The 14,102-nt window shown below is 40.2% G+C and overlaps 1 protein-coding gene across 2 annotated transcripts in view; it reads left to right on the plus strand.

Annotated features, from left to right (window-relative positions):
* Positions 1–14,102, plus strand: part of APOOL (apolipoprotein O like) — a 47,544-nt gene that overhangs the window by 24,121 nt on the left and 9,321 nt on the right. For both annotated transcript variants that reach the window (XM_054039127.1, XM_054039128.1), the window contains 2 exons: positions 10,981–11,035; positions 13,513–13,611. In XM_054039127.1, coding sequence (XP_053895102.1) covers positions 10,981–11,035; positions 13,513–13,611 — 154 coding nt within the window. The remainder of the gene's footprint in view (positions 1–10,980; positions 11,036–13,512; positions 13,612–14,102) is intronic.

The following is a 14,102-nucleotide window of genomic DNA, read 5'->3' on the forward strand; positions in this document are numbered from 1 at the left end:
TGGGCACTTAATTAAATCAGAATTGCCATGGTATGTAGGGGACAAGTATGAATGATATTCTTGGCCTGAGCTTAGCAGGGAGCCAAGAAAGGTGTGTGGAGAGTGAGATGACCTCTTCAATCTCCCTGCAGTCCAAACCAAACAGCTGTGACCCCAAACAGATCCCTTTCCGTCTACCCCTGGATTTCACAATTTTGACAGCATCTAATGGCAGCATACAAAATCACTATTTGGTTAAAACAAGAGTGGAATATGTTAATATATTGTTTTTTTCCAATGCTATTACATTTTATTTTTTGTCACTTTATTTTTAAAAGTCATTTAAATTAAAGAATTATGTCCACCCTCACTGAATAGGCATATTCACTGAGGCATAAGTCTTTGCTGGAATGGGGCCCAATTTTGAATTGACATTGTAATTTTACTTTTCCACAACTGCATTGGTTGAAATGGATTGATGGAAAATTTGAACGCCTGGGAATATGCAAGTTCTAGGTCTTCCCATGGTTTGCTTGATTAAATGATTCAAATAGCAATATTTTACACAATGAACCCAGTCATTAAATAGTAATACTAACGCCTAAGACCACCTGGTCAGTTCCGTATTTTTAAAACTTCACATTTCAAACTACAACTCTAAATTTCTTAAAATTGGCATTATTAAGAGTTACTTCAGCATTGCAGATTGTTTTAGCTCAATAAAGTAAAGGAACAAAAACATTTCTCTTGTGTGTTTTTTTTTTCCATTAGAATAAAACCTGTTTTCCAGTTTAAGAAGCTAATAATTCAGATTTTTAATTGGATCCAAAGAACTGTATTTAATACCATAGTTCTTTCAGCTGCCATTGTTAGTACAGTTAGGCTGTGTGATTTCTTATGATGTCTGCCTTGGAGCTCTTGACATTTAAAATTATTTTTCATCCGTTAACCTCATGATCTGTGTTGTTGTTACCATATCTTTGCTGTGGTCCTCATCAAACTAAGATATATTTTTGCACATTCATACACTTTATGTAGAAGATTGCCTGGGCTTTCATTTTCGTGCACACTCCATCCCCATGCTAAGTAAAAGTGCAATGTTAGCTAACAAGGAAAAAAAGATTTTAAGAAGGGAAGGAGATTCAATGATGCGGAGATTGTCTGGATCAGCTGAATGATCAGTGGGGCAGGTATGAGGTCCTGAAGAAAGAGTACAGTAAGTCCATGGGACACGCTTGAGGGGTTACTCAGAGTCAGTTAAAATTTCATTACAAGATTTGTCAGTCTACATAATATGGAGTTTTAGCTTTACATTTCCTAAATAGTTTTGTCTTTGTATAGCATCACAGGAGGACTGCATTTGTAAATTACTGGTGGTGCAAGTTAGATATCTGAGTGCCCAGCTTTCACCCAGTCACTTTTTATTTGTGTGGCGTAGGGATGTTTCTGTGTCTTGTTCTTTTCTATATGTTAGTGTCCTTTGTATGTCTCTTCAAGGGACACTGACTTAAGTATTATACTCTGGCTAATTTTAACACCTCGCTTATAACAACTAAGAGTTAGCAAAGATGTATCTTTTTTTTGGACTTAGGGTTGCCAACTTTCTAATCACACAAAACTGAACACCCTTATCCTGCCCCTTCTCCGGGGTCCCGCCCTGCTCACTCCATCCCCCCTCCCTCCATTGCTCGCTCTTCCCCACCCTCACTCACTCGCTCATTTTCACTGGGCTGGGGAGGGTCCCTTTTTGACTGGGTGTTTCGGTTGAAAACCGAACATCTGGGGTTTGTTTACTTTAGGAATTTGACAGCATTTTGTATATAGCCAACTTTACAATTTCCCCCATATAGTCAATTTGTTTTCCTTTTTGTTTATGTGGACCTTTCATATAGCAAGAGGGAAGAAAAATATTTACAAACAGGAAAACATGATTATAAAATACAGAAACTGGCAGAAGTAGTTAAGGATGAGTGTAGTACCTGAAAATATTTTAAACACTTTTTTTAAATTGATTAGATTTCAAGCTGACTGTCCCTTGAAGAGGAGTGTCATCAGTCACTGGATATTCCTTTTTTTTTTTTTCTTTAAAAACAAAACAGAAACTTCACTCTTTTTGGAAGGAATCTGGAGACGGCGTGTTATTACAACAGACGATAACGGTGATACTCTGATTTGACTTGATCACCTTGTCATTTTCATCTTTAACATTTAAAAGCAACTGGATTTCACATACCCCTCCTGAATAATTCTCTGTTGCTGCCAGTCAGTATTGCACTGGTTTATATAACTTAAGAAACAGTGACAGAGGGGGTTATGTTGTTAGAATTCCTGAACAAAGTTGTAATTTGGTGATAAATACCTCATAGTTACCAGAGCTGCTTAATATTTTAAGTATAGAGCAACACTGTGGTATGTTAGCTATGACTGTCTCATAACTGTTAAGTGTTCACCATTAAGAGGAGTTATTTATTTTGACATTCCTCATCATATTTTCCTTTTCTTTTACCTTAATAAGAGGGCTTTCTCTAGCCACTTTGAAACTTGCCTTTACTGTTTAGAATCTAGATCAAAAAGGAACAGTCATTTGTGCAGCAAGGCATCATATATATATATATAACTCTATCAGCTAAAGAATGGCCTGCAGGCATTTCAAGTGAGTGTAGTGCTCATAAAATACATCAGGTTGATAGTCCTGGAAATTAAAGTCCTCTCATCAGTTAATCCATATAACAGTTATAGCATGGGAAGTACTTCGGTATGAGTTTCTTCCCCCTTCCCTCCCCCCCCCCCCCCCCCCGTTCCTTGCAACCACTTCTAGAAATTTGGGTGTCAATGAACCACAAAGGTGACAATTTTGATGGCACTTTTTCTAAAGTGCTCTCTGGTCCTGTAGCAGCTAGTCTGAAACCACCAATTGATCTTGGATAAAGATATTGAACGACTGTCAGAACTCCTAATATCTTTTCAATAACACGACCAGAGTTGGATCTAAACTAGTGACCCAGGCCAGGTGTACATTTAAGGTTTTGCTGCTATAGAAATGTTTCGTTTTTTTTTTTTTTTTAATTACACTTCTGTACTGGGAAAAACTCTACTGTAGATGCAGTTATTCTGACAAAAATGTGCATTTGCTGGCATAGTTTATTTTGCTTGGGGAATCAGCATAAGCTATACCATCAGAAGTGCTCTTTTGCTGGTATAAGCTGCATCTCTATTAGGAGGTTTGCCAGCATAAAAATGTAATAAAAAACAATCACATCCCTAAACGATGTCATTATACTGGCAATAATTCCTAGTGTACACCAGGTCTAACTCACAGTGAATCCATGTAATCCTCCATAATTTGTAGTTTTCCCATAGATATAGCTATAGCAGGGGTCAGCAACCTTTCAGAAGTGGTGTGCCGAATCTTCATTTATTCACTCTAATTTAAGGTTTTGCGTGCCAGTAATACATTTTAACGTTTTTAGAAGGTCTTTTTATAAGTCTATAATATATAACTAAACTACACCTCTGCCCCAATGTAACGCTGTCCTCGGGAGCCAAAAAATCTTACCACGTTATAGGTGAAACCACATTATATCAAACTTGCTTTGATCCGCCAGAGTGCGCAGCCCTGCCCCCCCCAGAGCGCTGCTTTACCATGTTATATCCGAATTCATGTTATATCGGGTCGCGTTCTATCTGGGTAGAGGTGTATTGTTGTATGTAAAGTAAATAAGGTTTTTAAGAAACTCTCACTACCAGGACCCGGGCAGTGTGAGCGCCACTGAAAATCAGCTTGCGTTCCCGCTTCGGCACACATGCCATAGGTTGCCTACCCCTCAGCTATAGGGTGTTTTGCTGAGCACAGCACTCCTTGCCTTCAAGTTGTGTACAATGCATGCCAAAAGGTAAAAAGCTGATAAAGCTTTAAATCGGTTCCCTCATGCCATTTGATGTGGGAGCGTGTACTGTGACGTGGTCCCCGGCGTGAAACCTGTATTGTGGGACCGCTGAGCTCTGTGTCCCACCAACTTGGGTTGCTTCTCAGCACTGTGATGCTGATGTCAAGCTACAAGCCTCTGATGGGCACTGCACTTACACAGACATTCACAGGCAGGGACACACCCAACTGTGTTGCATGAATGATCTCCCAGTCACTCATGAACCATCAACAGAGAGGCTCCAGCCAATTTCCTCCAACTCTCCAGTCTTGCACCCCGAATTGTACTGTCTTTCACTGGTCAGAAGTATGACCAGTTTAAGTTCATTAGTTAGTTTGCCACTTCTTCATAGGAAACTGGACATGCACCAGCCTTTGTAATTTGAGCTGAAAATTCCTAGGCACTTTAGACAAACTCACTGGTAAGAGAAAACATTAAAGGAAGTTTATTAACTACGGAAAGGTAGATTTTGAGTGATAATAAGTGATAGGCATAAAGGTCAGCGATAGTTACCTTAAGACCAAACTTTCCCAGTTCAAAGTCTTTGTCCTCCAGACGTTCTTCCAGGTGTTGAGGGGGGAGAGGCCAAACGATGATGTCACTGTCTCTCTTTTACACTTCTAGCTTGCTGAAAAGATTCTTGCTCTGATGTGGGCGTCAGGCAGTCCCCATTGGTCAAGCAGTCTCTATTGTGTACGTGCCTTCTCCAAGAAGCCTCTGGGATAGTGGATTGTGTGCTGAGGAGCCATTAACAACCATCTGGCTATTGATGGCTATTCCTTTGTAACTGAAACGCTGATTGTGGGTATTCCCAACCTCATAACGTATTTCAGTAACACATATGGAAATACTTCATAACTTCACATACAATGATAGTATGTACAATTCAACAGGTTATTATTGTTCAACATCTCAAGACTTACAAAATGATACCATACAAGGCATACTTTGTTCAAAACATAGGATGATATCACAGCGGTGAATATGGTGGTACCAGGGTACTACTTTGAGGTACAGAGTGTCACCGTATCCCTTAGCCAAATTAACAGTGGGTTAATCAACATTTGGCAATCTTGTATGATCTCATGTGATCTTCTAGTGTTAATATATATTAAATGTCAGTATATTGCTTATTTCAGAAAATATGTTCCATTTTCTCATCACCACAGAGCTGTTGTCATGAGGATTTTTAATTAATAGTTATAAAGTAGTGTAAGATTATTTTATTTAAAGTACATAAATTTTGTTTGCACTTATAGCACAACATGAACTACCTCTGTGCTTTAAGTATGATATTTTAGTAAAATTCTATTTTAAGACAAAGATTCCACAATAAGTAAATCACCCAAAACAATCTTTGATACTAAATAATCAGGTTAAAGGAAGGGAAGTAAGCAACCTGAAGAAACTGCAACTTGGATTTTTCTTGCATTTCATAAGTGTTGCTACTTTTAAGCCCCAGTTGTGCAAACACGTACACACTATTGAGTATGGTTATTCATGTACATAGGGATAATTCATACATTCCAAGGCCAGATTGGACCTTTCTGATTATCTAGTCTGACCTCCTGTATAATACATGCCTAGAATGGCCTCAAAAATGTTGCTAGGGCATATCTTTTGGAAAAAATCCAATCTTGATTTAAAATTTTGTTTGTGATGGATAGTCTGCCAAAGCGCTTGGTAAATTGTTCCAGTGGTTAATTACTCTCACTGTTAAAAATGTACATTTTATTTCCGGTATGAATTTGTCAATCTTCAGCTTCCAGCCACTGGAACATGTTATACTTTGCTCGGTTAGATTGAAGAGACCATTATTAAATATTTGTTCTCAGTGTAGATCTTTATAGACTGTAATCCAGTCACCTGTTAACCTTTTCTTTGTTAAGCTAATTAAAGTGAGCACCTTGAGATGGTCACTATAAAGCTGGTTTTCTAATCCTTTAATCGTTCTCGTGGCTCTTCTCTCAACCGTCTTCCCTTCTGGAATCGTGGGTGCCAGACCTGGACTTAGTATTCCAGCAGCAATTGCCAGAGCCATATAAAGAGGTAAAATAACCTCTCTACTCCTACCTGAGATTCCCCTGTGTATACATCCTAGGATTGCATTAGCTTTTTTGGCCACAGCATCGCACTAGGAGCTCATGTTGAGCTGATTTTCCATCATAACCCCCGGATGTCATTAGGAATCATTGCTTCCCAGGATAGAGTCCCCCATCAAGTAAATATGGCCTACATTCTTTGTTTACAGGTATACCTTTACATTTCACCATATTAAAACACAAATTGTTTGGTTGCACCCAGTTTACCAAGTGATCCAGATTGCTCTGAATCAGTGAGCTGTTCTCTTCATTATTTACCAATTTTTGTTATCCGATTTTATTAGTGATGATTTTATTTTCTTCCATGTCCTTGTTAAAAATGTTTAATAATATAGGGCCAAAAGCCACTCACTGCAGGATCCACACTGGAAACGATCCTACTTGATGATGATTCCCCATTTACAGTATCAGAGGGGTAGCCGTGTTAGTCTGAATCTGTAAAAAGCAACAGAGGGTCCTGTGGCACCTTTAAGACTAACAGAAGTATTGGGAGCATAAGCTTTCGTGGGTAAGAACCTCACTTCTTCAGATGCAAGACATTCTTGCATCTGAAGAAGTGAGGTTCTTACTCCGAAAGCTTATGCTCCCAATACTTCTGTTAGTCTTAAAGGTGCCACAGGACCCTCTGTTGCTTTCCCCATTTACAGTTACATTTTGAGACCTAGCATTTAGCCTGTTTTTTAATCCATTTAATGTGTGCCATGTTAATTTTACATCGTTCTAGTTTTTAAATCAAAATGTCACACAGTACCAAGTCAGACCTCTTAAGGAAGTGTATTATGTCAACACTATTACCTTTATCAACCAAACTTGTAATCTCATTTAAAAAAAAATTTTTTTGGCAGGTTCTACTTTCTTTAAACCTATAATGATTGACATTTAATTACATTACTCTCCTTTAATTCTTCATTAATCGCGTCCCATATCAACCACTCCATTATCTTGTTAAGTTGACTGGCCTGTATTTACCTGGATCATCCCATTTACCCTTTTTAAAAATGGGTACAACACTGGCTTTCTTCCGGTCTTCTGGAACACCCGTGGTGCTGCAAGACTTATTGAAAATCAATGTTAATGGTCCAGTGAGCTGCTCAACTAGCACTTTTAAAACTCTTGGATGCAAGTTATCTGGACCTGCTGATTTAAAAAGTCTAACTTTAGTAGCTTCTGTTTAACATTCTCCCGATATGCTGGTGGAATGGAAAGTATGTTAGCACTATACGATGAAACTGTGTCATCTGTGTTTCCCCAAATGCAGAACAAATTTGTACTGAACACTTCTGCCTCTTCTGATTATTGATAATTCTACCATTCTACTACCATCCATCTAGTAATGGACTAGTGTCATTGTCAGATTCTTTTTGTTCCTAATATATTTTAAAAACTCCTTGTTGTCCCTAAGTCTACTGGCAATAAATTTCTTGTGTCCCTTGACTTCCTTTATCAATTTTCTGCAATTCGTATCTTGTGATTGTATATTCATTACTATCAACTCCCCCTTTCTTCCATTTGGTAAAAGCATCTAAATGACTTGAGTCCCATGTTCAAAAGCCTCTAAATCACGTAGGCACTTTGGAAAATGTAACCATAATCATTGTCATCAGTACTTACTCAAGGTCAAATCCTGATTCCATTTAAATCAATGGGAGATTTCACTGAAACAAGGATTTGGTCCTAAAGCATTCGCAATTAAAGTATCATACTTTTTCTATATATTCGCTTAAACAGTTTCTAAAGTGGTTTTTAATATTTCAATGCTTGAATAGCAGTGACCCCTAGTGGTATAAATTCAAAAATTGATTGCAACAAAATTACTCATAAAAGAAATAGAATTATACCTTTATAATCTGAAGTAAATAGATGTTCTGAAGCATGTGCGGTATACTAATTCTCGCTATGCTTAGTAAGCCTCACTATGATGATTCAAACTATAGGCTATCAAACTATATCTTCCCTTACTACTTCAAGAAAAATGTTAAATATGACTTTTGACCAAGCTGAAATTTTGCTGTGGACTAGTACATTTGGATGGTTCTCTTGTTGGATATCAATAGGATTAACTGATAAATTACTTTCTGAGGCTAGGTTGCACATCTGACTGAACTATATCACTGAACACAAATAACTCAATGCAAATCACTATTGTACATCATGTAATCTTTACGTTTATAGAGGAGTTAAACATTAAGTGTAACTGCACATAGAGAAGTTGGGCTTTTTCCCTACCAACATAACTTTACTATATGGGGAAAAAATATTCAAAATTGATATTCAATAATATTACATTAAATATTTCAGATACAGTGAAGAATAACTTTTTACATTTGGGTGCTCTATTTTTTTGCTCCCTAGATTATTATTTTTTAAATTACTGTACAATTTTTTTCTTCAAGGAATGCCATAGTTGTATTGAAATTTGGAAACACTTTCAGTATGTACAAAAGTGATTGGGGTGGGAGTTAAAAGGTACTATCTGTCACGGTTTCAGGGGAACTGCCTGTGTATTCCCCTCTATGGTTCATTCCATTAGTGCCCAGTCAAGTCTCTAGCTGTTACCTGTCTCTGGGCAGGGACCCTTGTCCCTTTCTGACTGTGGAGTTTTAAGCTGCACAGCTCCCTGCTTTCTACTGCAATATCCCCAGCACGCCAGTCCCCCTAAAGGCCAGCACTTGTGTGTTGTTTTCTCTCTCAGGGCTATGAACATGGTATTGCCAGCCGTCACAAGCTACCACACAGCTTCTTTTAAGCAAGCACATTTATTCTTAAGGTAAAAGCATAATAAAAACAATACATAGATTTAAGCACACACTAAACATACCAATCGTCACCCATCAGCATTATGGGGCCCGCATAGGCCAAAGTCTTTCTAACCTTACCACAAGGATTAGAGCCCCTACAGGACAGTAGGTCCTGTCAATTTGCTGGATCAGAAAGAAAGTCCTGGGTCTGTTTAAACACTGCCTTTTTATGCCCAAAACTCTTTCTTTCTCTGTGGGTCTCTGGAAAACCCAGTTTTAACCAGTATGTGGAAGCCTCACAATGGGTGATACCTCTCTGGAGATGTTTATAAACTGAGTGATTCACCTTTACCACCACCACCCCACACGCTGTTCTTAGCTAAGAACATAACAGCCATACTGGGTCAGACCAAAGGTCTATCTAGCCTAGTATCCTGTCTTCCAGCAGCGGCCAATGCCCGGTGTCCCAGAGGGAATGAACAGAACAGTTAGTCACCAATTGATCCATCCCTGTCACCCATTCCCAGATTCTGGCAAACGGAGGCTAGGGACACCATCCCTGCCCATCCTGGCTAATAGCTATTGATGGACCTATCCTTCATGAAAGTACCTAGGTCTTTTTTAAACTCTGTTATAGTCTTGGCCTTCACAACCTCCTCTGGCACGGAGTTCCACAGGTTGACTTCCTTTTGTTTTGTTTGTTTTAAACCTACTACGTATTCATTTTATTTGGTGGCCCCTAGTTCTTGTGTTATGAGAAGGAGTAAATAACACTTCCTTATTTACTTTCTCCACACCAGTCACGATTTTATAGACCTTTATCATATCCCCCCTTAGTCATCTCTTTTCCAGGCTGAAAAGTCCGTCTCATTAATCTCTCTGCATACGGCAGCCGTTCCATACCCCTAATCATTTTTGTTACCCTTTTCTGAACCTTTTCCAAGCCCAATATCTTTTTGAGATGGGGTGACCACCTCTGCATGCAGTATTCAACATGTGAGCGTATCATGGATTTATATAGAGGCAATATGATATTTTCTGTCATATTATCTATCCCTTTCTTAATAATTCCCAATGTTCTGGTCACTTTTTTGACTGCCGCTGCACATTGAGTGGATGTTTTCAGAGAACTATCCACAATGACTCCAAGATCTCTTTCTTGAATGGTAACAGCTACTTTAGACCCCATCATTTTATATGTTTAGTTGGGATTATGTTTTCTAATGTTCACTACTTTGCATTTATCAACACTGAATTTCATCTGCCATTTTGTTGCCCAGTTACCCAGTTTTGAGAGATCCTTTTGTTGCTCTTCGCGGTCTGCCTAGGACTTAACTATCTTGAGTAGTTTTGTATCATCTGCAAATTTTTCCACCTCACTGTTTACCCCTTTTTTCCAGATCATTTATGAATATGTTAAATAGGACTGGGGCCAGTACAGACCCCTGGGGGACACCACTATTTATCTCTCTCCATTCTGAAAACTGACCATTTATCCCTACCCTTTGTTTCCTAACTTTTAACCAGTTATCATAGAATATCAGGGTTCGAAGGGACCTCAGGAGGTCATCTAGTCCAACTCCCTGCTCAAAGCAGGACCAGTCCCCAGGCAGATTTTTGCCCCAGATCCCTAAATGGCTCCCTCAAGGATTGACCTCACAACCCTGGGTTTAGCAGGCCAATGCTCAAACCACTGAGCTATCCCTCCCCAATCCATGAGAAACCCTCGCCTCTTATCCTATGACTGCTTACGTTGCTTAAGAGCCTTTGGTGAGGACCTTGTCAAAGGCTTTCTGAAAATCTAAATACGCTATATCCACTGGATTCCCTTGTCCACATGCTTGGACATGCTCTGTTCCTGGCAGAGCTGTAGCAGCCCTTCCCCTCTGGAGCTATATACAGTCCCTGACCCAGAGTGATGTATAAACCTTTCATGTGCTTAATACAATGTGGTCCTCAAAGATATTCCACATGGTTGCAATATCTGTCACACCATCCATATATAATTTAAACATACATTGTACATACTGGGAGCAAAGTAGAAATGTATCTCTGCATTTTTTTGTTCTAAAAGCTTTTTGCCTGATCTGTTTGTTTTACTTGTTATGTAATTACTCAATTCTCTTTGTTCAGAGTGGAAAAGTATGTAGTCCAGTGTGTTAGTGTTGTATCCATGGCATTGAAGACTTCAACTCAAAAACAGAGTTCACTTTATCTAAATTTTCTTTTGTGTAGGATGCCTATGTCTTTGTTAAAAATGGGATAATGGATTCAATACAGTTTGGAAAAGGTAGGTGAGTCATATAGTCAAAATTTAAAACTAGTCTCTTCTTGCTCATTGTTTGGCTATGAAAGTTACAAAGCTGGTTTATACTGGAGAACAGCAAATTCTATAAAAAATATTGATATTATACCAGGGCAAACACAAGAATCAATAACACATAAGGGGTACAAATGCCTTCCCTAGAAGCTGGCTTCATGCTATTTACCGTAGTCTCTTGTTTGAAAATAAAAAGAAAGCTCCTAATCTCTCTTTGTAATTATGACTCAACCAATTTAGCTAATGTTTGTAATTCCTTTGATTTTAATATTAGATGACATTTTGAGGCCAAATGCTACCCAAGCCCTCAGTAGATTCAGAAGCTTCTAAAGATCAGAGAACTGTCTGATTCTACCGCAGGGTTGGATAAAAGGGGAATGGAGCAAGAAGCTCTACATACTGAGTGTCTCTACGTTCCCAGTGCGCTACATGCTGTAGAATTTTTCTCCCTAGTGCTTTCTCTTAGCAGCACAGAGCATGACTTGGGGAGTGGCATCACATGCTTAAACCTCCACATAGGTGGTGCATAGGTAGTCCAACTCCTATTACAATCTGTAGCTGTGGTAGCAGCAGTAGGGTTGCCAACTTCCTAATCGCACAAAACTGAACATCCTTGCCCTGCCCCTTCCTTGAGGTTCCGCCCCTGCTCATTACATTCCTCCTCCCTCGATGGCTCGCTCTCCCCCATCCTCACTCACTTTCACTGGGCTGGGGCAGAGGGTTGGGGTGCGGGAGGGAGTGAAGGCTCTAACTGAGGGTGTGGGCTCTGGGGTAGGCCCAGAAATGAGGGGTTCCTGGTGTGGGAGGTGCCTCCAGGCTGGGGCAGCGAGTTGGGGTGTGGGACAGGGTGAGGGCTCTGGCTGGGGTGCAGGCTCTGGAGTGGGGCTGGGGATAAGAGGTCTGGGGTGCAGGAGGGGCCTCAGGCTGGGAGGGTGGGGCCGAGGGATTTGCAGTAGGGGAGAGGAGGGGGCTGCGGATTGAGGCAAGGGGTTGGGGTGTGGGAGGGGGTATGGGCTGTGGGTGCGGGCTCTGGGCTGGGGTCAGGGATGAGGGGTTTGGGGTGTAGGAGGGGGCTCCAGGTTTGGGGAGGCCCAGGGCTGGGACAGGGGGTTGGGGCTCAGGGTTGGGGTGCGGGCTTACCTCAGGTGGCTCCCGGTCAGCGGAGCAGTGGGGCTAAGGGAGGCTCCCTGCCTGTCCTGACTCCACGCTGTGCCCCGGAAGCGGCCAGCAGGTCCAGCTTCTAGGCGGGGGCGGAGGCCAGGAGGCTCCGTGCACTGCTCTTGCCCATGGACACCTCCCCTCCAGCTCCCATTGGCCCTGGTTCCTAGCCAATGGGAGTGCGGAGTCAGGGCTGGGGCACCGCACTGAGCCCCATGGCCCTGCCACCTAGGAGCTGGACCTGCTTCCCGCTTCCGGGGTGCAACGCAGTGCCAGGACAGCTACAGACTAATCTACCTAAGCCCTGCAGCACTGCCAACCGAACTTTTAATGGCCTGGTTGGCAGTGCAGACTGGAGCTATTGGGGTCTCTTTTCGACCGGGCGTTCCAATTGAAAACCGGACACCTGGCAACCCTAAGCAGCAGGGAGGAGGCTACACAGCTGCTGTACACATAACTGCTATATAGGTGAGAAGAATTCCTTTCCCTTGCTTCCTTATTTTAGTTCTCATTTACACTTCACAGTTTGGTCCTAATTCTGGCACTGAAGATAAAAATACTCTTTGTATTAAAGATGCATTTCTCCAATTACCAGTGGAAAATAAGTTTCATAAAAAAGAAACAAACAATGGTCCAATGGTTAGGGCACTAGCCTAGGATTTGGATGAGTGCGGTTCAGTTCCCTGCTCCACTGTGTGACCTTGGGCAAGTCTCTGTGCTTCAGTTCTATAAAAATGGGGATAATGAAACTTCCCTATGTCACAGGGGCATTGCGAGAATAAATAAGTTAAAGATTGTGAAAGATTTTGAGATCTACTGATGAAAAGCGCTATATACGAGTAGTAGTAGTATTAAAAGAATCAAGAAACACCAGCATACTCGCATCTCCTTTCACCAATTTTTAAATTCCTTTTTGACATGCATTGAAAACTGAAAACTTGCATTAGGAACAAGTGCTAGCATTTTACTAAATACAAAAAGGTATCTAAAGAGCATGATTGTGAACTTTGTAAAATGTATATTTTATGAATGACACATCAGAATCCTGCTACTTCAGTGCTGACTCCCATGTATCTGCCTTCAAAATAAGTCAGTGGAGCTTGACATGGATGCAGGTATCCGCAGTAGCAGATCCAATTGTAAGATAGGGCCTACCTCAGCATTCAAATTTTGATAGACATAACTTTACTGCTCTCTCTTAAAATGGAGGGGAAAAAAAGAGAGAGAGAAAATTGACTAATCTTCAGTTACTATACCATAGCTGTTGTTGTTTTTTTTTTTTTAAATAGATACATATGTTTATCTGAAGAATCCACCTCCAGACTTTCTTCCAAAAGTTGCTGTACTTACAATTTCAGGTTTAGCTGGCTTAGTTCTGGCAAGAAAAGGTATGTTCTTTCTTTGTTTGTGTTCAAACGCTGTCACATTGGTAATTGTATGACACGTATGTAATTTAACATACTTTATTTTATGCTTTCTGCAATTTTGACTTAAATTTTGGTAAAAACCTTCTGAACACTTGTGAACAGTTGTTACATAGTTTTAAAAACAAACAAACCAAGATTTCAGATCATTATAGTATGTAGAGGGGATACCAGCAGACATTTTTCTTTTACAGCTTTGTTTAATTTACTCATTTAAAATAATTGTATATGTAATTCTATAATTTAATAATTATTTTATTAGAAATATAGGACCCTATTGTGCCATCAGAAATGCCTTAATTTTCTTTGGTAATTTATTACTTGATCGTTAATTTAAATCGGCACACAATGTAAATGATCATATTCAGTTTCTACAGTCAGGGGAAAGGTATGCAAATCTAGATCCACATGAAAAAGATTCTGTCATGATTCTGCCAGCAAGGGGATAGGGTTTG

The sequence above is a fragment of the Malaclemys terrapin genome, chromosome 9, assembly GCF_027887155.1.
Source record: "Malaclemys terrapin pileata isolate rMalTer1 chromosome 9, rMalTer1.hap1, whole genome shotgun sequence".
Classification (NCBI taxonomy): domain Eukaryota; kingdom Metazoa; phylum Chordata; order Testudines; family Emydidae; genus Malaclemys; species Malaclemys terrapin.